Here is a 24,628-nt window from a genome sequence, read left to right on the forward strand (position 1 = left end):
TATAAGGTGTTGATATAATGTATTTGATTCATATGTAAATATGGTTAACAAGTCAGAATTGCAAAAAGTGTCCCGAATTATCCTTATCCACCCTATGTGTGTATATATAGGCTATAACAGAAAAATAAATACATGGATGTATAAATAGTAAAGTGCAGCATTAGTAGCATATATTTTGAACTTAGTCCCAGGGTGTGAGTGTGTGTACTATAAATGGGCAGGATTTGTTGAAAAGCAGGACCACCATTAACCAAAATATCTTGAAATTGGGGGCAAACATAAATAAATTAGCCATAACACATTCATAATTGTCCAATCATCATATATATTAGTACCAGGGGCGATTCTATGATCAGACATACAATGCCATGCAAGTGTTTAAAAAATACAGTCATTATTTATGTATTTTTAGGGGTGCTGAGATCAAATTTAGTCTTAGTTTAGTTGAGCACCACTAAGGATGGTCTAAAATCGCTTCTGGTTGGTACATGACTTCAGTCTGTCATTGGGAATGGGTAGTTTATCTGAAAACCCAGTGGACAGAATTTCACCAAAATTGGTGTCAATGCTCTGGGGGCGAGTATTAATCAAAATCTGAAGTGCGATATTAATTGATACAAGTGGGCGTGGCCTGTTACCTTCTGTGTGTGCCTCCTGATGTAAATTTTCTTCAAACGATCATTTGCGTTGAGAGTCAAACTGCTGGATTTCCGCTTTCATCCTGCCTGCCTGTGTCTGACTTGACGCAGCTTTGACTGAGAGCCGCACAAACACAGGAAGCCGGGTCGGCTCCACACAGAAAGAAAAGGGCTGGGCCTCATCAGCACATCAGGCATGGATACAGACATGACTCACCTTATCACTCATATCCCCCTTCATGTTGGTATATGTACATTTCACACAAGCAGCAGGGTGAGTGAGACAAATAGAGGCAGACAGGAGCAGACCCTCCCCACTGCACAGCATCCTTATGTACATGCGCATGTGAGGCTTCAGTGTCAATATTGGTAATCATGGGTGTGGCAAGTGAGCAATCTCATGAGTGATGCTGTGTATGTAAGTGCAGTGGACCAATATTGGACATAAAGAACAAATACATTAATCATTAGACAAGCCACATGTATTATTCTGGTTTTAAAGAAGAGATGCTTCACTATCTGCCCACTTAAAACAGATGCATGACAATTTATCATGTTTTTTCATCATTTTAGTGTTTTGTCAGTGATGTTTTGCCAGTATTTTATTAGTGTCACTCTTTGTTCTGTGCCCCCAGAAGATTTCCAATAGAAATGAAATCTTTAATTATATGAATGTGGGTATAACTGTTCAAGCAGGAGGTCTGTATCAGCCTCTGCTTCTTATAGCAGCACATCAATGTAAATGCTACTCAATCCTTCACAGCCTAAACCCGGTACCTCTTGAAAACCCTACCTTATTTTTTTTAATTATTTACATACTCTAGTGTATATAGCATGCTCTTAATCAGATAGTGTTCTGTGAGAATATATTGGTGCTCTCCAGCATTTTACAACCTTGCATCAACATAAGAAGCAATGTTTCAAGAGGAGCAAATCCACTGCAGAAAGGCAGAAAAGTTGACATGAAAAGGCCTATTTTCTCAGCCGCAGTGTTGCAGTAATTTATCACAACACAATGAAACATTCAAACAGACCCAGCTAATCTGTTGGTTAAACAAACTGTAGCTCAACATTCAAATGACAGAGCCAGACAAACCAGTCAGACAAGGTGAGAGAAGTCACCTGGTAGTGTGGACAGACATACATGAGCATGCAAGCACAAAGTCTTAACTTATGGCACTCTGTGTAATACTTAAGACCCTTAACTCACACTTAAGCCCTTTAAATCAACTTAAATCCATTTGCCGTACGTTAAGCTTGGACAGTTATAATGAAGATCTTGTTCCACCCCATCTGTGTTGCCTGGAAATATCATAAAGTCATTGTTTTGCCCTCATTCCCATGGTTCAAGTGTAAATTCAACGGTCCAATGGTGGCATTCAGTCCAAGGGTTCAATCAGGTTTGTGGCCTCCTTAAGTAAGCAATCAAATTTAAAATGGTTTACTGACACCTTGTGGACATTTGATAGTATTGCAGGTGATTTATATACACTTGTCAGGGAACCATGTGCTGAATGAATAGCTCACATCAGTTTGTTTAGCAAAATATTTTATAACCATGTTGGGGGAAAAACACAGCTAGACAAACAGTTACAGTCAAGTCAGTCATGGGAAGGTGTGTCCAAACCTTTGACTGGTACTGTGGTTAAGGGCAGTGGGAGGTAAATAACAGCCTGTTGGCTAAATTTGGCCCTCCAGCAAAAAGATTTGGCACGTGAATAAAGTCTAATATTATTGGAATAATATTGGAAAAATACAGGCCTGTGTTTTCACCACACTTGTGATACGGTGGTCCTCCTATTGAATAACAATGAAAAAAACTGGCCCATGCTTGAATCTAACTGCTGATTCCTGGCTGCACTTTCTAACATTTCCTCAAATGAATCATTAAAAAATAAGTCAGTAAATTAATAGGACTGAAAAAACCCGACATTTCTGAGAGCGAACTCTGAAAATCTACAAAAATGTAATAATTGACATAAGCAGATGTGAAAGCAGCAAATTACCACCATTCTGTTATTTTACATGGAACTTTATTACTAACTAGTGTTCTTGTATTGCAACCACCTGTCCAAAAAGGTCACCAGGAGGTTGCATGGAGGCAGTACTGTCTTTCAGCTGAGACACTGTTTGTGCCACTAGTCAGCAGGTTAATAACATTATAAATAGCAACATGTAATACAAATGTTGGGAGTTGCAAGTCATGTTAAGAACATACGTACATACATTACACAATAACATCTGTGACAGAGGATAAAAAATAATCCTTTAAAATCCAATGTACTTCAAATGTCCCATTGCTGTTAACAGCTGAATGAATAGAGTCAAAAGCAGTCGATACATTTTCTTCTTATGGATCAGTACTGAACAAGGCTGGGCCCTCTCTACAATATTCATCAGGGTCTCGGTTAATTTCAACCATCTTGATGCTGTTTAACAACGTTTCTACAAGACAACAATATGCCTTGCATTATGGAAATATCAATTGTTTAAAAAAAAGGTAGAAAGTTGATTTGTATGTTATAAAATATCAATGAGTCAGTTTTATATTCTTGCCATTGATCGTCCTTGTCCAAAAATGTTAGCATCCCTGATACACATTATCTTTACCTGTGTCGAGAAGACACAACACGTCATAACGCATGGCATTGTCCATAGCTTTCCATGTTAGGATAAACCATTAGAAACTGGTGATCCATACAGTGCAATGTAACAGCTACAATACAGGGTAACGGGCCTGTATCAACGGCACTACAGAGTACCTATCTGACATGTAAGTGTCATTCAGTCATAAACATTAAATATAAGGAAGAAAAGTGTTCTCCATTTGACCATCTTATTGACCCTCTTTTCCACCATCAACAACAAATTGATCAATTGTGCAGCTCAATCTCACTGTTTGACTCTGTTAATTGGTAAATGTTGGCTGTTGAGGTAAATGCAGCTGCCGGTGTTCACATCTCAACACTTCCTTTCTCCCATCACTATATTTTGTCAGTATCATTAGAAACCCACGCCATAAAAATAGTTAAATATGCAGCACGTTTTCAGTCATTTCAAATACAGCCAACGTAGCAACAACCAGTTATTCAGTTATTCCTGCACAAATGGCTAAAATAAGAACAAAGACGTTACAGTGTGTCATTTACTGAGTACCAACCAGTTCTGTGGCACACGGTCAGCTACAGTACACCTTCGTCTCAAGATGTCGAGAGGATTTGATATGAAAACATGTCTTTTAGTTAGTGTTAATTATTTTAGTTCAGTAGAAACTCTGGGATCGGGTAGCCAAACAGACGGAAGTCGCCCTGGTAACGTGCATACAGACGTCTGATGTCCCGCTTGCTGATGTCTGAGAAGTAGTGCTCCACCTTGGTCTTGTTGTAGCGTGTGATGCCCGGAGGAATGGCAGGGTAGGACACCAGCTGGTCAATGCCTGCTGCTTTGAGGATGTGCGGGGCGTCTTGCTCCAGTGTCTCGTGGTGGCCTACCACGCTGTAGTGAATCTCACATGGTGCACACAACTCTGCATAAGTCACCCAGTGGATGATGTGCTCACCAAACTGCCGGTCCATGCGCCTTCGGCCTTCCACGTCACCCAAGTAACGGACAAAGTCGTCAAAGTGCAGGCCAGAGGCTGTGAGGTCGCTGTCACGATGGCTTTTGCGGTATTTACGGATGATGGCTGGAGCAATGTCATGCTTGTACCAAGGTTCAAAGCGTGGGTTCTTTACAAACTTGTCCTTGAATGCAGAAATCAGCCGCTCAAAGGGATCTCTCACGATGAAAAACTTAAAATAAGTGTTTAATCTGTTGAGGAACATAAAGTTTTATAAGTAAAGTTATTGAGGAAGAAAAAGTTCTTCATTCATTGGATCAACATTTTTGTACCCTCATTGACCGTCATAATTACTTTACATGAAATTCCTCACAAAGATCATAACATTACCTCAACAAAGCTATAAGTTTACATTATATCAACAGTTATGAAATTCAACACATTCTGTTGCTACATTGTGCCAAATTCTGGCTGAGAACTAAGTATCTGGAACAAGAACTAAGTATCTGACTCATGGAAAAAGTAAGACTGTATTCATCACAGTAACTCTGAGCTAACCTGTGAGTAATTTCCTGTGGAGTGAGTGATGACAGGCGGGGCAGGCCATTCTTCTCATGGTCATGAACAAGGTTTTCTGGGATCTCCTCCACAGTGGTGAATGCTCCTGCCAGCCACAATCACATACAGTAACTCATTAACAAAATTACCTAATTAAACAGACAGACTTCAAGTCACACTGAATATTATACAGCACCCAGTTTTACATGACTGAGCTATGAGTGTCTTGCTTTTCCCATTTGTGTACAGCTAAATCACACAAGCACTACAGGGATTTATCAGCCATTCTTCATTATTATAGCCATCATGTGCCTTGTTATTACCTTCATCTACTCCATACTTACCATTAAGCACAATGAGGACCTTCTTCCACTGTGTGTTCCCCACTTTAGGCGTCTGGCAGAACAAGATCTTTTGTTTGTCACAGACAAAGATGCGGTCCAGGACAAACTTGCTGATGGAGACGTGAGTCAAATTCCTGAGGCTGCTGTTCTTACATACAGTTGAGAGCAGCTCAATTCGCTTGTCAGCAACTGACTGCCAGTCTACCCCTGTAGGTGGAACTGAAGGCTGAAACACACAAACAACACTAATGTAATTGCCTTGTTTTTAAAATAGGAAAGTAGAGTAGACTGAGGAGCGAGAGAGAAGTTAAAAAGAAAATGAAATTAGAGCAGCAAGGTTGGCGGGATATAACATTATATGCAAGTTATTTACAGCACTCCAACAATTATTCAAAGAGCTTCTAATGAAGCACTGGAGCAGCAGGAGAAAAATGAATTAATTTCACACAGAGTCATTCAGTACAATTAGCAGCTAAATAGTTACCTGGTCTGATGTCTTTGGAGCGTTTTTTTCTGGTCTGGACGCTGGAATAAGCTTCACCACTTTGGTTCCTGACACTGTCCAACTCTGACCAACAGCCCTCTCTCCATAGTCTGAAAATACATATACATACAGGTTATTATATATTATATATATATATATATATTGTAGTAGATGATTAATAAAGGAGATGACAGCTCACCATCTACTGCTCTGAAGTTGATGAACTTGCTGACAAACATAAGGATGAGCAGCACCCAGCCGCAAGCCCCGAGGAGCAGCCAGTGGTGCCGCATCGCTTCGCACATCAGCCGACGGCCATGGAAACAGTGTGTACGCTCCCAACTACAGACATACACACACACACACACACACACACACACACACACACACACACACACACACACACACACACACACACACACAGATGACTGAAGACTATGTTTGAATAGCTGCCATCTGTATTATTGTAAAAATAAGTAAGCAACACTACTTCTAATAGTAACCCGGTCACATCACCTACACAAGTGGTTCCCAACCTGGAGTTTTGGATTCATCAATGCCATCAGGAAATGATAGGACAGGATAGGTTACAGGAACAGGAAATGTATTTTGGAATCAAAATTGTGATATTATTAATCAAGCTTTCCTCCAATTTTGCTGCATTTGGATGTGGATGTAATAACTAAATAGTAGAAGGGATACAGTGTGGTAAGTTCAGAAAATCACTACACTACAATGCAGCCTTTAAAACCAAGAAAAGACAACACTTACACAATACCACTATATCTGATCTCATATCAGGATATTGATATGACACTGATTATATTGCTCAGCCCTAGTTTCACCTCTTCAAGCCTCTAAAACTTAATCAAATAAAACTAAACAGAGCTGCAAGGTTTCATCAATTAGTCTATCTATAGATGAATGCGTCATTTAATGGTCGTTTTACTCATATTTAAGCAAAAATGTTTCAGCTTCTCAAATGTGTTGATTTATTGCTGTTGTTTGTGGCACATGATGGAGATTTTAAAGACATTGGGCTGTGGTGAACTTAAACGTCTACTTTTAACTATTTTGTGTCATTTTAATGGGTCAAAAGCCCCAAAAAAGGTTGGGAACCAGTGACCTGAATCAACGCTAAACAACCATTACTGTTATCTGCGTGACACCTTTACTATGCTGCTTATAGCTCCTCATTTATGTAGACAAGGGCTGACGTTATTGCTATCAGTGTATTTGATATATATATATAACTACTAACATCTTATTTAGCTTATTAAAATACATTATGGTTAACTTTAAGAGTAATTAAGCGAGCTAAGTGCTCAGTTAGCCGTCCAGCTAGCCACACCTGTCCCTCCCAGACTGACACCATCACACAACTTCTCAGCGAGGTTAACACTCAATATGTTTAAAAAACCGACACGGCAACAACAGCAGCTTCATGTCTTACCTTCTCGTTTTTTGGTTACAGCTACTTCACAGCAGCGAAAACTATGGAGGAAATGTTGTGAGATGGCATAGCTTGTAAACTGCTGCGTCCCCTGTTCTTCACAACATCCGACTGTCTGCTGCACAGTCAGTCCAAGCTGCTCATAAACAGGTGGCTCCCCCTAGTGGCCATAGGGTAACAACGCATGTTTAATAGTTGCAATTAAAAGAGAAAGAGAAAATCCACTTTTAGACAGACTTTATATACATTTCATCCAGCTCTGTTTGACTAAATGAATTTCCAGTTTATTTATAGTGACAACACAATCAACAGACAAATATTACAGCTGCTCCTGACCATTGAACAAGGAGAGGTGGTGATTTTTCTGGGATATGGTCATGTTCCCAAATACACAGGTAAAATCTTTACATTCACATTAAACCCAATAGAATGATACATTTCAATTGGGCCTGTATTTTCACTGAATCAGCCACTAATTTATTTAGAGTCAAAGGAGCTATTCTATAAAGATGACAAAAATTCAAGTCTTGGAGGCTAAAAGCTCAGCAGCTATATATGGTTATGCGCTTATATACCTTTGTGTTTAATTGTAGAGTTGAATTTGTTGATTATAGTGTTATAATTAATAAACACTATTATAGCTTTAAAGAGAAGTCCTTCTGCCCATCTTGTGTACATTTATTATGATAGGTGGCTGATTGAGGGAGTCAGTTCTCTAATTCAAGCCTTCACTGTTCACTTGAGGGTGCTCACATCCTAGATGTTAGCAGTTTTAAGTGACAAATATAAGATCCTATTTGGTTATTGGTCCTGGTTTCCAGGTGGTGAAAGGAGCTATTCCAAAAAATAGTCTTGATGGCTCACAGCTCAGGTAGCATACTTACTAATTCATGTTTCTAGTGTGATTTAGTTGGAAGTTTTTTGTTACAGCTCATTACTCAAGTACAAGAGTAAAACATCTTTGGATTCAGCTTCTTGACAATGCAGCAAGGAGGGAAAAAAATAGTAAAACCAATAGGTATAGATAAGACTTTAAAACAGTAGTGTGAAATGTTTATATTTAATATAGGGTATGCATATCCCACCTATGACTGTATATATTGGATGCAAACCTTTCATTATGTACTCTCAATAATCTAATAAAGTGAGCAAAAGGGAAGCTGTCCTTTAAGTGTACAATCCTTTCAACAGTCAGCATATCCTGTTTAAATGTTTTGCTCATTCTGATACATCCGAATGAGCATCAACCCCCCCCCCCCAACACTTTATATCAACTTCATTAAATAAATTACAGTCCATACCTAATGACAACATACTACACCAACTCAATTAAGGGCTTTCTGCTGTCATACCATTTGTATTAGAAAACATTTAAATTACAATATTTATCATAATGCCAAGTCTTAGTGCCAAAGAGCAGACACTGTCAAATGAGACGTGAAACTTCTCCCTTTGCAGTTAAAAAAAAACCCAAACAATAACAGTCTGTTGAGACAATCTTCACTGTGGGAAGGTAGGAGCAGTAAAATTACACATATAGCCCAGATGTTGTGTGCATGTGTTAATTGTTTAATATTCCATCTGCATCATGACACCAAATTAAAGTATCATCCAAAATAAAACATCAAGTTAAATGAAAGCAGAAATAAAGACAAGAGACATGAACTTCTTTTGTTTTATTTATTCCACTCGCAGAGGGGACGTTTAGTTTTCATCAACATTGACTGTCTGCAGACCTGTTGAAAAAACAAAAAGAGGACAAAACATTATTAAATTAAAATAAGATGTCTATTAAATCAGTGGGGGAATGATCAAGCCAGTGAGCAGCATGTTTACCTTTGCATGTGGTGACAGGAACATATGTGACCAGGGTGTACAGTTTGTTGGGGGAGTCCTCATCCTCATTACGCTTCCTGGACAGGCGTACGCGTATCCTGTAGGGCACGTTCCTGCAATACACACACAATGGTTATCGATCAATGCAAGGCATCTGATGTGTTGCTGCAACTGTTACACTGGCCAGTAGTGTAACATGTGTGTCATATTCCAATAATGTGTATATGTTTGAGTGCCTAAATGTTTGTCATTAGAGTAAGCAAAAAGACTTTAAATACAGTTGTGACAATTTGTTTTAGACCACAGCCGTGTGCCAGTGTAGGGGTCCTTGATAATATAGTGAAAACATCTGTGTAAGCTAAAACCTAACTTCTGAAAGTCCGACCCTTTACATTTATGTTTTTTATACTAAAAACAGATATGCAGCCAGTCAAAACTCCTAATTTCTTGCAGTCTCTCTTCTTTACTTGCTGACAGTATTGAATCAAAAAAAAAAAAGATATCATCTCACTCATAAAGTTAAGGATTCATCAGTAAATCATCCAGCTATCTTTAGCACCTATTGAGCACCACATTCAGTGTATTCAATTTCTATCCACACCTTACATCTATCCACCTTGAAACCAACTACAGTGAATTCTTAGTGGAGAATACTGAAGACCTTTCAGTGCTGAGTGGATATCCACTTTACAGGAGATCATATCTGTTTAATATGATTATCACAAACTGGCAAAAAAAAGTCCATAAAGACAGTTGTAAGAATTAAACACTATTTAAAATCACGGTTTAAGCAACATATGAAAAACATTCACTATAAATCTAAAAGCAATGGGTGACTTAAACCAATATTTCTGCTACATTATGTGTTCAATGAGTAGTCATGTTATCAAAAATACTTTGCTGAGACATCACTCAGCCTGCAACAGACAGTATTGTTGTTTAGATACAAGTATTAATAGTGTGTCATCTTACCTCACACCCTTGCTCCACACTGCCTTGTTCAGACGAGTGTCGATACGGACATCAGGAGTTCCCATCTCTTTCACGGCGAACTTGCGGATCTCCTTGATTGCGCGGGGAGCCCTTTTCTTGAAACCCCTGCAGGGAGATGACAAATTTAAAAATCAGACAGTATTGATGCGGATTAATAGTGCTGACACTTGTTTTAGTACTTAATAAAACACCAAACATTGTCTGTGTATGTGAAGGGTTACTTTAAGACATTTCATTATATCCAAATACTGTAGGTACACTATTAAAATAACACATTTGGGCTCCTGTGAGACGTGCAGTCATGTGCCATTAAATCTGACATTTTAAAGGATTAATGAAAAAATTCATCAGCATCTTTAATGATGGCGATACCAACTTTCCTTGTAGCCAAAGCATGTGTATATGTATTTGCTCCCACAAATGCAACATAGATTAGAGTAAGTTAAACACAGACACAGTAGGACTAAAATTAAATGAGCATCTATTTTGAGAATGGAATAATAGTTTTGAAATTGAATAAACTTGAAATATTGACCATACAAGGGAAGAACATTAAGGGGACAAGTACAAAAATGTAAATGTGACCTGTGCAATAAATAAGCAGTATTAATTCACAGCTATGTGAATATTACCAACATAATCCTGTGATGCAGGTGGAGATAAAGTAAACACCATTCTTGTGTTTTCAAAGCTTTTTACTTTATAAGGTGAACAGTATTTAATATGATAAAAGCACTGTTCATTGACAAAATCCAAAGCCATCATAGGCCTGCATTATGAGGCAACATAACGCATGATTTTTTAAATCAACAAAGTATTATTGTCTTGAGTCTGTCTTCTTGCCATACTCACACTCCATGGATGCGCTTGTGGACATTGATGGTGTACTCTCTGGTCACCACCTCATTGATGGCTGAACGACCTTTCTTTTTCTCTCCTTTCTTGGTAGGGGCCATCTGTGAACAATATACATAGTTCAAGTTAAATTAGACTTCTAAAAATGTAACAGACGATAAAACCTAATTTTGTAAAGGACAATCAAAAAGCAACATTAACTTTGATGTTGCCAACTTGACACTTCACTACATGAATGCTTTGAGATTTGCTTCAAATGTGAACAGTCTTACAAATAAAATGTAATATTATTGTTAAACTGGTGGTTCCCAACCAGGGCCACAAGTGGTGGTAAGATTACAGGCCAGGATAAGATAGAATAAACCATTTTAGGTACAACATTGCTTTTACATTACATTTTTTTTACATTGTTTTTATCAAGCTTTCCTTTAATTTGTGTTTACTTCTTGTGCAAGTCCTCTTTCTAGAGCTGCAGGGTTAATCAATGAATTGATCGCCATGAGATTAATCCGCAGCTATTTATAAATGAATGACGAATTAAAATATGTACATAAGATAGTTTAAGCTTCTCAAATGTGCTTTATTATTGCTTTCCTGTGTCACACGTGATGAACTGAGTGTCTCCAAGTTTAAGACCACTGGTCAAACAATACTACCCATTTGAAGACAGTGGACTATGGGAAACTTCAATGGACGTTTCATTTAAAACAATAATCAGCAATTAGAAAATGCAACATGTGAGGAGGGGTCCCATTTAGATTTAGCTTCGTTATAAGAGTCACAGGCCAAACATATTAGGAACCAAGTGCACTAACGTACCTGTAGGCTACTAATAGGATAAAATTCACTAAATATGAAGTATAAACAGCAATTCAGACGTGCACTAGTACTTTAAATTATGCATAATATCGTATATCCACTGTTTGTGGCTCAGACGGGGCGAGCACAGAGCAGCCAGGCTAAATTATGCCGGAGTGCTAATGTTCACCGTTTTAAATTAATTTTACCGACGTAAAACCGCCTCGAAACCGACATAGAAAAGACAACAGAGCACTAATGTATGTATTTGTGTTGGATGGGTGGTTAAATGTTGCTTTAATATCACAGGATGGACTTAGATTGAAGAAAGAAAAATCCCAGAAAATTTACTCACATCGGCTCGCGGATGAGGCGGAAGTCGGAAGGACGGATCTAACGCTGAGGCTGGTGGGTAAAGGAAACCGGTCCGTGATGTCCGTCCAAAACAAATACACGACTTAAAGTTCCGCCCCGAAAGAAAAAAAAAGCGAACATTTAGGAGAAAAACGTGCCATTTAATTGAATTATCACTGCATTATATATTTGATAGTGCATTATCAGACACTTTAGACAAAGTATTAACTCAAAGAATAAATGTTTGGGGTTGAATGCCTCTATTTTGCTTAGGTGTCACAATCTTTTGTTTAGGAACATGTATGGCATGGAATAAAAATAAATGAATAAATAAAAAGTATTGTGAATAATGTTATAAAATGTACATAGATTTTTACTTTAAAATCCATGCAATAACAATATCAAACTCAGGTATATTATCATTTGACAGCAATATTACTTTTGTACATGTTACTATTTTTTTACTACTATTGTTTTATTGTTTGTGTACTTATTTATTGCTCTTATTTTTTGCTATCGACTTGTTGCTACAATAATGTATGTGTCCCCACAGTGGGACTAACAAAAAGCAGCTTATAACCATTTTTAGAACTTATAACAGTTATTTCAACCATTTACAGCATAATAAATCTCTTTTAGTAGACACTTGCTTTGTTTTCAACAAACTGGTTTCAAATGACACAAACAATGATTTAAAGTGGCCATTTTGATATAATTGTATTATCATAACAGTTGATGTCCTCTATTGAAAGCTTTTGATTTACTGTAAAAGTTTAGGTTTATTTTTGTGCCTTCACTTCAGAGTTACTCATATTTTTCCCCCATTGATTTGGCTCATTCCTAAGTTGGTTGTACGTCAAATTCAGCACTTACCTGAAAATGCAAAAGTTTGCATTTAGTGGCTGCCTTTATAGCTTTCGTTAAAATCATTTAATCTGACAATTTTGATGAAAAAGGTTCACAGTTACACTTACTTTCATTACAATTTAAGAAATGTCATTCTACATTTATTTTACAACATTAAAAAAATACAGCATTAAACCAGGTATTGTTCTTTGCACATCCCAGAACTGACCTTGAACCTTAAACAAAAGAAACATGTAGTAGGAAAATTTGTCCTCAACACCATCATAGATTTATGGTCAAGTTTAATATCGCGGGCTACGACTTCAAAGCCCCACTTCTGCATGTCTGTAATGTCACTTTAAAGGCACAGTTGCATCGCTGGGCGGAGGTGTCATGTTGAATCCAGGGTTCTAAGACAACAGCCTTTTTCCATTTTTATTCTGTTCTGGTGCAATACTGATGCCGGTTTGTCCATTCAATTTGTGATCCGGCACTCACAACATGCATAACCTGCTTTTTTTCTCTTTTCTTTTCAAGCGTCTCTTGTTGAGCTAATTCCTTTTAAAACCATCACATCCCAGAGGTCAGTTTATCCACCTGTACAAGTCTTTTTTTTTTAATTTATTGTGACTCTGGATGTTCATCCACTGGGGCACAGAAAATAGATGTGGAGTTCAAATTAATTATCTGTTCAGTCATGTTTATCTAAGCGGTCTAGTGTCTTTTCCTATTGGGAACATTTCAGTTCCTTTTTGGACGGTGTGCGCTGGTGAAAGGGTATGGAGAGGAGTTCCACATGGCAATGCTGTTGCTCTGGTACTCTGCAGTCTATAAGTGTGCTCTGCACCCATTTCAGTTCATTTCAGGGGAGACATTGCCAAACCATTCAAAACAAACACATCAAGCAAAAAAAAGCAGTTCTCAGTAACGCTTCCAACAGACTAACAGTTGTAACAAATTACATTCAGTGAGGGAATAGTTTGGCAGTGCTTATTTGTGAGAAACATTCATTCAAGTCCCTGCAGGATGTTTCAGTGTTGTTGGTCAGTAACTTCTCTGCAGCTGCTTCTATAGATATGCTCTGCAGATATGTTGTGATATATGACGTAAACAAAAATAATAACATCAAGAGTCACATTATTTTTAAAAGGCTGAACAGTCACTTCATACAAAGCAAAAGACCCGTTACAAAAAATCAACATCTAACCATTTTAATGCACAGTTGTAGTAACCAATGCACAATATACAAAAACAAAACAGTCATTTTAACTTGGTTAGACAGGTGAAACTGACAATTAAAAAGCCGCTCTAAAACATTGTAATGCACAAAAACAAAAGTTGACTTTTTTTTTTTTTTTTTTTAGGTGTGTTTTACGTTTCTCATACAAGGTTCATTACACACCTCCATAGGCTAAAATGTCCAGTAGTCTATGGCACAGCGCTTGCAGATCATCCAAAACATGTCAGGCATAACTGAGACTCACATTTTTGCTGTGTTTCTTTATTTTCCTCTCATGACTAAAAATGTTATGTATTTAATGAAGTGGGACAGAGTCAGGGAGAGTTAGGGGCTAGAAGAAGTAAAGGCTTAGACGCTTTTACTTTCATGCGTTTGACCCAATAAACCCATTTTCTCTCAGGACACACACACCTCAGGCTGTGCTGTGCTGAGTTTACTACTGCCAGCTGCAGCAACGTCGGCCGCTGCTGGTGCTGACCCACCATCGCATCTTTCTGGGGCTGGAGCCTGGCCAGACATGGTCCTTCTAAAGAGACGCATGCTCATCTGCAGCAGCTCATTGTCTACCACAGGTGTAGTGGGGTACTGCTTAGTCAGGCCCTGGAGAAAAAAAAAAGAAAAAAAAAAAAAAGAGTAGGACATTTATAACACAATTCTCATACCAATTGTGTTGTAAGGTGAGTAAATTTAAATGAGAAACTCGAGAGAATATAGTAAATTTAAACACTTTGTTATTAGCGGTATAGAATTATTTATCCTGCCAGTGATTAGATGACATCTACCTTGTCATTTTTTAACAGCTGCCGGCGGATTGCAAAGTCCCTGCGAGCGCACAGAGCCTTGCAGCAGGGCCCCAAGTTGGTCAGTAAACCTGCCCTCTCCACCCGTCTGTTCAGGGCCGCCATATTCAAGGCTCCCAGGTCATGCTCGAACAGCTTGTCAGCATCTGGAGGGACGGAGTTGACAGAATGCAACACTGATATATCACACAGAAGTACAAAAGATAGTGGTAAAAACACAATTTAATTATCTGACAATGTAAAACTCACCTTTGGGGTCGTCCAGCTCAGATTTGCACACCTCTTTGACTTGCTCCAGGAGCGCAGGTCCAGCAAGTCGTTTAGAGATGCCTGCCCTGAGGAGCACAGCCCCAGGGGTGAACCGGAGCAACGCTGCCCCTGCTGCCCGGGGCTCCTGCTTCTTTTTGGGCATCAGGCTGGACCAATCAACATCAATCACATCCAGAGGACCTGCCAACACATGACAACAGGGGGCTTAACTTACGTAAATAACTAAGACATTACATAATATATCATTGGAAAATTAAGTCTCTATTATCATTTAAAAATAATTTCTAATGATGAGCTGATGTGTTTCAGATTTCTGACATGCAGTTTTGGAAATAAATCATTCAATCTTTTAGGCATAAGTGAACAAAATTATGGACAGAAATTAAATTTTACATAACATTCCTTAATGGATCTTCTCAACAGTGAAAGTATTTCCTGGTACCTGTAGTTTTCTCGTCATCCTGTTGATCCTCTTTCTTTTGGCTATCGGCCAGGATCTCATCCAGCTCATCATCACTGATTGGCTCATACTCCTCCCCAACTGATGCCACTGACTGTCCATCGTCTTCTTTCACATCATCCTCTCCTGATAACAAAGCACATGCAGATTTCTTTAAAATTCGCTGTAGAATATTTAAATATGAAAAAAAATGAAAATATGCTTTTGTGTTTTTACCGTCGATGCTGTCGGTCTTCTCCAGTTCTCCCATGAGGTGGTGACTGTTGCTCGGTTTCTCAGTCTCTGGAGGGCTGAAGGCCTCTCTTGGCAGCAGGGGCTCATAGTCACTCCTGTCTTGCCTCATCATGTCTCCTCTCATGTCACCCCTAAGGTCCCCACGTCCTGGAGCCCTGGAGTCCCCATGGGGTGGTAGGTCCATCATCATCATCCTCTCCCTCTCTCGATCGCCGCCTCTTTCACCCCTGCTCTCTCTCTCCCGCTCCCTCTCTCGCTCCCGTTCGTGCTGCTGGATGAGTCCTTCGGGAAGTAAGCGTTCCCTGTCCCTGATATCCCGCTCTCTTAGGAGAGGTTCACGGCCAGGACGCATGAGCAGAGGCTCCCGTCCCCTGCTAGGCCATTCTCTAGGTTCAGGTTCCCAGTCTCTCTGTTGTGGAAGCGGCTGTTGGAGGAGCAGGGGTTGCTGCTGCTGCTGTTGTTGCTGCTGCGGAGGCCGCAGGTCCTTTCGGTCCCGTTCCCGCTCGAACTGCTCCCTGTCTCTCTCCCGCTCTCGACTGTCGTAGGAGCCGGCGCGGGACTGGGACCTGGCTTGCCTCTCAGAGTCAGGTGAGCTGCGTCTGGAGCTGTGGCTGCGGGAATCCTGCCGGTCTGTAAGACAAAATGAGACAAGACAAGTTAGTTTTAATTAGGCATGATCCTGGTGGTAGAGTTCACAAAAAGTGAAGATATAATAGATTCTGTTTCATGTTCAGCAATATTGTATAAAGATGACTTTATGTTTAAGTACCTGATGAGGTGCTGCGGCTGGGCTCTCCTCTCCTCAACTGGTCGATTCGAGACTTCCTCTCAGCCCCTGGAGGTTCAGACACCACCGGCCTTTCTCTCTCCCGCTCTCTCTCTCTTTCCCGGTCACGCGAGTTGGTGCCCTGAAGTCGGCCCCGGCGAGATCGTTGACCCTGGGGGTCATCCCGGTGGGCTGACTCGTTGGAGGGCGAGCGCAGGCGCCTGGATGATGTGCGGCTCTGGTTGCTACCCATGCTGCTGCTGCGTGCCTGCTCTGGGGGAGGTTTGCGGAGCAGCGGCTGGGACATGAGGGGCTGTGGAGTCAGAGTCTGAAGCAGCATTGGAGGATCCTGGGGGAGCAGTGGGGCAATGGGTGGGGGGTTGCACCTCTCCCTGACCACCCTGGGGCCACTACCCCTCCTCAGAGGCTCAGCTGGAGCCCTCTCAGCAGGAGCCAGGGGAGCTGCTGGTTCCAGCGTTACTCCTCGGTCTGTGACCTCCTCATCTGACCAGTCGCTGAAGTTGTCAATTTTGGAGAGTGGAGACGGCTCTGCGTTGCCTGCAGGACCCCGGTGATCCGGCCTCATTGAGGGGGGTGGCGTCCGGGGACCTCTCTTCTTCTTACTGTGTGGCTGATGGGCTGAAGATTCCTCCTCAGACACATCAGATTCTCCTCGAGATCGTTTCCTCTTTCGTTCAAGCGCCTTCTTCTTGGCTCCTTTCCTGGGGGAGTGTAAGGGTGGAGGCACATCTACTGCAACACTGATTGGTGGCTCGGGGTTGAAACGGTCCCCTGCACTAGCCAGAGTGTTGGCAGCACCAATCTCCTCATCTTTGCGCCCTTTCTTCAAACCCTTCCTCTGTGACTTTGTCTTCTTTTTGCCCTCCTCGTGAGACTGGGAGCCAGCAGTGTCTCTGTCTTCGCTGCCAATGGCCGCTGTTGTAGGAGCGGGAGGCGGCGTGGATTCTCGCTGGTCTCTGACTCGTGCACGGGTGTCAGGCGGGATGTCAGGAATGTGCTCTGCTCGTCTCTCGCCTCCTCTAGCTCGCTCCCCTCGAGGCTCCAGGTCCTCGTGGCGGGTGCGGGCTTCCCTTTTGTCCACAGCTGCTCTGCGCTCCTCATCCTTCCAGTGGCTGGCCTTCTCCTCAGATGGAGCGGCCCTCGGTGGGGAACGCAACAAGGGCTCCTGGGGCCGCACCACCTGACTTAGCAGACGATGCTTATCTGCACCTGCACATGTACACAGAAGAACAATTCATTCAGCACTATTTAAGCATCTTATTTGCTGTAATTACAGTGAAAGCAGAACATAATGTAAAAGAGCTCTTCAGTTTGAATATCATTGCATTGACGGCTAATTTATGGTCTTATCATTGTACCCAAAGTGCAATTTAAATTGGCAATGACTGAACTGGAGAAAAAACTAATAAACAAGAGTGCATTTTACTGTAGTGTGCATTATATAAAGAATTATTTGACTTTGGTGCATTTCTGTTCACTTTAATATTGTTTCTTTATGCAGTAAATAACATTTTTTTGCCAGTCAGCCAATATTGGAATGCTAGAGCAAAGTTAGACCAAAGAGAAATAAAACTTTAAAATGACATCATGCATCATGCATTCCCCCTTTTTTCAAAGGGTGTGCTGGAATTAGACGATAGGTGCATTCCCCATTAAACAGGAGTGTGTCCTTTCAAAAATAATTTCCCTACTGTCAGATGGAGGCGGACACACTGGGCTGGGGAGGAGGGGCTGTGGGTGGAGCTTGGCCGGCCCTCGGCCAATCGGGCGCTCACTTTTCTCTTCTGCGCTGTTGTAGCCGTCGCTGTCGGCCGGACTGACGTCGCCGGGTCTTCTCTTAGGCGAGGGTCGGGTGGGGCTCGGGCTGCTCTCCACTCTGTGCCTCTTACGGCTAGAGGAAGAAAACGAGAGAAGAGGATTGTTTATTTTGAATAGAAATGATCTCGGTATGGTAACATTTTTTATTTCTAGAGGATTTAAATGGAATTTGATATGATTAAGTTAACTCAAAAATAATTTGATTTCTTTGATACATGCCTCGTCTTGCGATCGTCTCGGGTTTCTCGGACAGGGCGGTCGTCCCTGGTGTCCTCTCTCCTATCCCGCCTCTCCTCCCTCCCCCTCTCTCGTTCCTCCCACTCCCGCTGCCTTTCCCGCTCCCGCTGCTCCCTCTCTCTCTCCCTCTCCCGTTCGCGCTCCTTCCTCTCCCTCTCCCTTTCCCGTTCTTCCCTCTCTCTCTCCCGCTCCTCGCGCTCCCTTTCCCTCTCCCGGTCTCTCTCCCTGTCCCTCTCTCTCTCCCTGTCTCGTTCCCGCTCCCGCTCTCTTTCCCTGGCGCGCTCCCTCTCGGCCTCCCTCTCCTTCTCTCGCTCCTTTTCCTTCTCCCTCTCGCGCTCCCTGTCTCGCTCTTTCTCCCTTTCTCGCTCCCTGTCCCGCTCCCTTTCTCTCTCGCGCTCCCGGTCGCGGGTCCTGTCGTCCCGTCTCTCCTCCGCCCTGTCTCCCCGGCGCTCGTCCCTCCTCTCCTCCCTCTCGGGCTCCTCTGATCTGCCCTGGTGTCTATTTGGAGAAGCTGCTCTTTGATCTGGGAAAACACATTTAAGATAAGAAAATCCAATTAATTCAACATGGTTTTTAATTAGCTGTGCATCCTTATGTACAACATTTTGTATATCATCCTTGAGGAGCTATCTGAGTTGCTGTTTTGTGACCTATTTTTAACGCCCACCTCTCTCTCGGTTTTCTCTGCGATCCCGTTCACCATGCCCTCCTCTCCTGTCATAGGAGGAGTCCCGGGCCGGCTCTCCTCTTCGGTCGCCCTCGTAGCGGTCTCGGTCCGAACCCCTCTCAGAGCTTCTTTCGGTAGCGGCGCGGTCCGTGCTCCTCTCTGCGCTCCGTTCACGCACCGCACTGCTTCGCGACTCCCAGTTGTCGTGGCTGCTTTCAAGCTGGGAACCTCGGGAGTTCCTGTTGGAGCCTGATGGAGGAACAAAAAAGAGGAGAAAACGATCACTTTACACACACATATAGGAAAAGTGAAATTGGTGATTTAAAGGGGGATTTAAGCAATACTAAATGTTATATGTAATGTCAGTTCTTGCCTTTATCTGGTATTTCGTTGGCACGCCCTCTCCCTCGTCCGTTCCTCTCAGGCCTGTCTGTCCTGTTGTCCGTCCTTCCTTCTGCTCTCCCTCCATCTTCACGTCCGTAACCTCTTCCGTAACTCCTGTCGTCCTGGTTGGGTTCCTCCTTCCTGTGTGTCTCAGTCCTGTCCCTTTCCCTCTCCTTTTCTCGCTCTTTGTCTTTCTCTCTTTCCTTCTCCCGTTCCCTCTCTCGTTCCCGCTCGCGGTCACGCCGCTCCAGGGACTCTCGGCTCGAGCGGGTCTCCGTCCTGCTGTCTCTGGAGTCCTTTGCGTCCCTGCTGTCTCGGTGGTCGCGAGACTCCCGAGTCGTTTCCCTTCCTCTATCACGACCGTCCCGTCGATCTCGGGCGTCTCTGCTGTCCCTGTCGTCACGACTGTCCCGCGATGACACCTGCTCAGAGTCATAGTCCCGGTCGTCACGGACGCTGTCCTTCTCTCGCTTGCTGCGGCTTTCTGTTTGCAAGAGAGATACATTTTAGAAAACTGACAAATGAGATGAGGCTTACTATACACTGGGGATACTGTACTGATACTGCAACTGCAATTATATTTCCTCTCGCCCAAATTAATTTATTAATAAAAGTGAAACTACATCTACTACAGACGTGTGAAACAAGACAAACAAATATAATAATAGAATATAAAGATACCATCTCTGCGCTCATGTCTGCGCTCCTGTGCGGGCGGACTCCTCTCCCTCTCACCGCGGCTCCTCTCGCGGCTCCTCTCGCGGCCCCTCGAGTGGCGCCTGCCGGGGCTCGACCTGTCAGAACGACGGTGGGGCGAGGAGGTGTCGTGGGAGGCGGGGGGTGACCGGGAGCGGCGGGAGCTCGGAGGTGAGGAGGCGGAGGCCGCTGCTGCTGTGCTTCGGTGGTAGGTGGGGGAGGATGAGCGGCGGCGGCGAGGAGGGGAGGGAGAATTACGCTGGGCGGAGGAGCCAGAGTGGGAGGAAGGGGAGCGGTGGTGGGGAGGAGTGGGGGTGCGCTGGTGTCGTGGAAGAGAAGGTGACCTGTGGTGACAAAGGCTGGTTATTTCATTGCAGGCGTCAGGTCCAGTGTTTACTGATTAAAATATACTGTCATGAAGCAGCATCATTATCAAATTATACTAAAGACGAGTCGTAGTTTTGTAGGTTTAAGCTTGCAGTGAAAATGATTAATTAATGGTTAACACGTGCTAACCTGCGAGAAGGAGAGGTCAGTGCAGCTTTATGGGACGTAGCTTTGGGAGAGGTGGATTTCTTCCTAGCTGAGGGTGAAGCACCCCTGGAGGGAGATGACACACTACCAGAACGCTCCTCTGATGTCACTGAACGCTTGGCCTTGTGGGAGCTGTCTGATCGGTCCCTATAAAGAACAAGTTTATATTCATGCTAATGAGCATTAAAAGTAACAGGTGAGATAATTGCTTTACGTGGTGATGAAAGCTGACAAATTCCTGTTGTTCGCACTGTACCTGTGTTTTTCCTTCTTCTCTTTGTGTTTCTCTGTATCTCGTCCCCGATCTTTCCCTTCTTTCAGCTTCTCCTCAGACTTCTCCTTGTTTTTGTGCTTGCCCTTGTGTTTCTTCCCCATCACAGGGAGATCCAGGGGGACTGGGGGAGGAGGACTCGGGGTACGGGGTCCTTTCTTCTTGCTGTGGCCTCCTTTTGAGGACCTGGTTGGGAGACAACAGAAAATATCCATCATATCTTCCTTTAATAGGCATATAATTCTCAGGTACTATTTTACTGAACATGAATGTGTGCAGTTATTTGTCATTTGTTTGCAACTGTCACCAATAAACTTCAGTGAATTATAGATTCCTACCTGACAGTTTATGTCAGACTATGCCTTCATGAATTTGGTTAGTAGAAATTACGGCATAAAAACATGATGTTCATTCAAATATCTTATGTGTCAAACTGAGTGAAGTTTTGATGGTAACTGTTGAAAAAGAGGTAAAAATGTGTTTTGATAGTGCGTTCATTGCATCCTGGTAACTAACAGAGCAACAGGGTTAAAAACTGAAACTCCCCAACAGAGGAAACAAACAAATGCATGAAAATATAACAAAACCACAGACTCCTACCTGGCAGGTTCTGACACAGGTGAGGATACCGACAACTTCTTCTCTTTCTTCCCAGAGCCTGGCCCTTTTGTTGCACTTTTGTGTTTTGGGGAGCCACTGGACTTCCTGGATGAGGGGGAATCTTTAGAGCTTAACTGCTCAGGGGAGGCCTGAGGGACAGAGATCACAGATCAGTACTACTTCAGTAAGTGCAGTGACTTGCCCTGGAAGTCAAGCCCCAACATCCAGAGGCTTAGCAAGCAGTAAGACTCCGTAAAGTAACTAACATAAGTGAATGTTGTGACTTACCTTGGGCATGGCGGTGGCTCGTGTTTTGGCGGAGGTCTCGTCCTTCTTGATGACGATCTCCTCTCTCTTTTCCAGATTTTCCTGCTCCAGCTTCATCAGCTCACGTTGAATCTTCTGGCGCTTCATCTCTAGGGATAACTCGTAGTCGTAGTCACCAATATCTGAGTCTGAAAGGCAAAAAAACACCACAGGCTTCAAAAGAAAGTCAAAATCTAAGAATCTCCTTTAAGCCTCTTTAGCTGGTAGTTAAACATCATGTAACGTGTACTTCAGTGAAAAAATTCCAAACCAGATGACCAACCATTTAAATTAATAATCAATATGATCAAACACAACGATAAAGTTACTTGTTCTTTAAAATTAAAAATTTTAAAAAGCAGCTGAACCTTCACGATTTGTTTCCCACTCTGTGGGCTCTTCTTCACTGGCTGGGGTGCGCTCCTTCGTGATCTTTATATCCTCCTTCTCTCTGTGTCTGCCTCTGGAGGAATCTCTCTGCTGTAAATGGACACACAGATTTAAAAAGAATGACGCAGACATGTTGCATTGCTTCCTGTTCCTCTCCTCTGCACATCCTCTCTCTCATCCTGTGAGCATTACACCTGTTATCATAGTAGCAGGCTTCTTTAACACTGAATTCAAACCGCCAGTATAATAGAATTATAATGCTAAATCTGTGGAGTATTCCTTTAACAGCAGAGACTGAAAGAGCAGAGAACTCACTCTTGCTGTGGGGGATATGGGCTCGTCTGGATCTCGCTTCAAATTTTCTGGGTCAACATCCTGTCTTTTATTCTTCATCCTCTCCCGCAGATCACCTGTGGGCCTCTCTGCTGACCTGCTCCATTTAGACGCACACATAACAGCAAGAGAAATGAATGGGAATGATATACTTACAACATCACATAGGAGATGCTGAAAGAATCAATCAGGATTGAAACAAGCCATCTTACCGGCTAAAGCTAAATCCTTTGCCTCGTGGCTGAGTTCCATGTGTGTAGCGACAAGTGTTGCCGTAACTGCAATTACCAGTCTTCAACCAATTTCTACAGTGACTCTGAAGGACACGAACAAATAAAGCTGATGAGATAAACAACATCCAATGAAATTATACATATTCTTCTAAAAACAAACAAACAAACAAAAAAACATGCAATATACTTTTAAAGAGTCCGATTTTTGCAGCAGAGTAAAAACATATCTACAACCTAAAGATGTGTTAAAAACTACCATGTAGCATCTCTTAAGTATTTTCAGAGACCAGAATGAAATAAATGAATTATGGCAGTCTAGGTTATACGTACGTCAGCAGCATTACTCCCAGTGCTGGGGCCGAGTCTTTCGAACACGCTTGGCCGGCGAGAGGGGGCGGCAGGGTTGCCGGTGCTGCTGGTCGTGGTGGTGCTGCTGCTGCTGCTGTCAGATATGGTTTTTGAATTCTCCACTGTTACCTTCCGCCTGATCTTGGACATTCTGCAGGACTGGAAATGTGACAAACAACACTTTATTACACATATGCTGACATGTAATCTTCTGCATCAATATAACTGTACTCTACTACACTTATAAAAAAAGCAGCGTGGTAACAAGCAAGCAAAATAAAACAATAACACTGAGGCAGGATACTATGAATCTAGATGTAACTCAAAGATGCAAGATAACATTACAAGCAGTATTTTTGAATATAAGCCATAAACCTTTCTCTGCTGTGCGACTCAGGTGCACTGTAGTTGATAAGCAGAGCATGCATTCATTCATTCTGGGTGCATTTCTATAGATAAAAGCATCCCAAACTGGCCCTAAAATACCAACTATACTGTAGCAACAACCCTGAGAGGTAATATTGAATAGACTGGACTGACTTATTACTCCTCACGTCCTAAACATGCGTGTTTTGGTCTGTCTGTTGTTGTCTGCTGCTGTTACTGCTCTGCGCTAACTTCATAACGAGCATGATAGCTTCAGGTTAGCAGTAGTACCCAGCTAACTGCATGCATTTAACGCTATTGCTGATACGCCCAAGTGTTTTAGATTCATATTAACATGTACATGAGATTCTAGTGTGTTGGTTGATGTCCAATAGACCGTATATTATATTGCAAACATGCTTTCTGTGAGTGAAAACAAGCAAATGGAGGCTAAAGTTAGCTCAACCAAAGCGCTAAAGGCCTTCAAGCCGCCTGTAGTAGCATGCACGTTAGACAATGAGCGGTTAAAAAACGGCTTCTCACCCAAGATATTGAGTCGGTGTCGCATCTACTTTTTTCCAGTGAGTGGATTCAGTATTTCAGTAAAAATAACAATGCTTATTCTGTAAAAGCAGAGGCAGAAACTGCCCGCAGTGCCTTCATGTTGGCGGACGGTGTACGTCATAAGCCGTCTTCTTCTTCTGTGGTGGTGACGGAAGTTGTATCATAGTGGCTGCTGTGTTCTTCTTCTGTGGTGGTAAGGGAAACTGTCTCATAATGACTGTGTCACAATTACACATTATACATCACTCCCTTTTTTTAGTATTATGAGCTATTTTAAGCTATTTCTTATATTGAATTTTATTTAGTCTCAGCACAGACTTTTCTCTAAATAGCACACTAAATAATGTATAATATCTTACAAATAATGACAGT

General features: G+C 42.2%; 3 protein-coding genes across 4 annotated transcripts; all 3 read right to left on the reverse strand.

The window, feature by feature from the left end:
• Positions 1–2,238: 2,238 nt before the first annotated feature.
• On the reverse strand, positions 2,239–7,125 carry chst10 (carbohydrate sulfotransferase 10). 2 transcript variants are annotated; one of them, XM_062414509.1, is made up of 6 exons: positions 7,037–7,125; positions 5,783–5,925; positions 5,584–5,693; positions 5,100–5,325; positions 4,756–4,861; positions 2,240–4,448 (listed from the first exon to the last, which is right to left on the reverse strand). In XM_062414509.1, exons 2-6 carry the CDS (start codon positions 5,886–5,888, stop codon positions 3,896–3,898), a joined length of 1,101 nt encoding a protein of 366 aa, XP_062270493.1. In that variant the 5' UTR covers positions 5,889–5,925; positions 7,037–7,125; the 3' UTR covers positions 2,240–3,895. The 2 variants fall into 2 exon arrangements, with proteins under 2 accessions (XP_062270492.1, XP_062270493.1); XM_062414508.1 differs by having other exon boundaries at positions 2,239–4,448; positions 5,783–7,115.
• A 1,577-nt stretch (positions 7,126–8,702) lies between these two features.
• rpl31 (ribosomal protein L31) lies at positions 8,703–11,935 on the reverse strand. The gene is made up of 5 exons (XM_062414421.1): positions 11,874–11,935; positions 10,718–10,821; positions 9,845–9,970; positions 8,873–8,985; positions 8,703–8,772 (listed from the first exon to the last, which is right to left on the reverse strand). The coding sequence occupies exons 2-5, from the start codon at positions 10,819–10,821 to the stop codon at positions 8,741–8,743; spliced, it is 375 nt and encodes a 124-aa protein (XP_062270405.1). The 5' UTR covers positions 11,874–11,935; the 3' UTR covers positions 8,703–8,740.
• A 1,910-nt stretch (positions 11,936–13,845) lies between these two features.
• Positions 13,846–24,370, reverse strand: zc3h13 (zinc finger CCCH-type containing 13). The gene is made up of 20 exons (XM_062414618.1): positions 24,236–24,370; positions 23,309–23,485; positions 22,958–23,061; positions 22,728–22,842; positions 22,391–22,502; positions 22,005–22,171; positions 21,717–21,865; positions 21,102–21,302; positions 20,828–20,992; positions 20,297–20,655; positions 19,605–20,099; positions 19,232–19,480; positions 18,547–19,087; positions 18,201–18,400; positions 16,492–17,718; positions 15,705–16,352; positions 15,471–15,614; positions 15,008–15,208; positions 14,741–14,904; positions 13,846–14,558 (listed from the first exon to the last, which is right to left on the reverse strand). The coding sequence occupies exons 2-20, from the start codon at positions 23,474–23,476 to the stop codon at positions 14,355–14,357; spliced, it is 5,613 nt and encodes a 1,870-aa protein (XP_062270602.1). The 5' UTR covers positions 23,477–23,485; positions 24,236–24,370; the 3' UTR covers positions 13,846–14,354.
• Between the last annotated feature and the right edge of the window lie 258 nt (positions 24,371–24,628).

This window comes from Scomber scombrus, chromosome 24 (assembly GCF_963691925.1).
Source record: "Scomber scombrus chromosome 24, fScoSco1.1, whole genome shotgun sequence".
NCBI lineage: Eukaryota > Metazoa > Chordata > Actinopteri > Scombriformes > Scombridae > Scomber > Scomber scombrus.

Bases quoted from the DNA above. Each gene is read 5' to 3' on its own strand.
- zc3h13 (XM_062414618.1), bottom strand. From the start codon at position 23,476: ATGTCCAAGATCAGGCGGAAGGTAACAGTGGAGAATTCAAAAACCATA. The intron at 22,172-22,390 runs GTTCAGCTGCTT...TTTGCCTTTCAG, and splicing joins GTGGGAAACAAATCGTGAAG to ACTCAGATATTGGTGACTAC. The intron at 17,719-18,200 runs GTAGGGAAATTA...GTACATGTGCAG, and splicing joins GTGTCCGCCTCCATCTGACA to GTGCAGATAAGCATCGTCTG.
- rpl31 (XM_062414421.1), bottom strand. From the start codon at position 10,821: ATGGCCCCTACCAAGAAAGGAGAGAAAAAGAAAGGTCGTTCAGCCATC. The intron at 8,986-9,844 runs GTAAGATGACAC...TGTGTATTGCAG, and splicing joins GTGTGGAGCAAGGGTGTGAG to GAACGTGCCCTACAGGATAC. The intron at 8,773-8,872 runs GTAAACATGCTG...TTTTTTCAACAG, and splicing joins TCCTGTCACCACATGCAAAG to GTCTGCAGACAGTCAATGTT.
- chst10 (XM_062414508.1), bottom strand. From the start codon at position 5,888: ATGTGCGAAGCGATGCGGCACCACTGGCTGCTCCTCGGGGCTTGCGGC. The intron at 5,694-5,782 runs GTGAGCTGTCAT...ATGTATTTTCAG, and splicing joins CAACTTCAGAGCAGTAGATG to ACTATGGAGAGAGGGCTGTT. The intron at 4,862-5,099 runs GTAAGTATGGAG...TGTGGCTGGCAG, and splicing joins GGTCCTCATTGTGCTTAATG to GAGCATTCACCACTGTGGAG.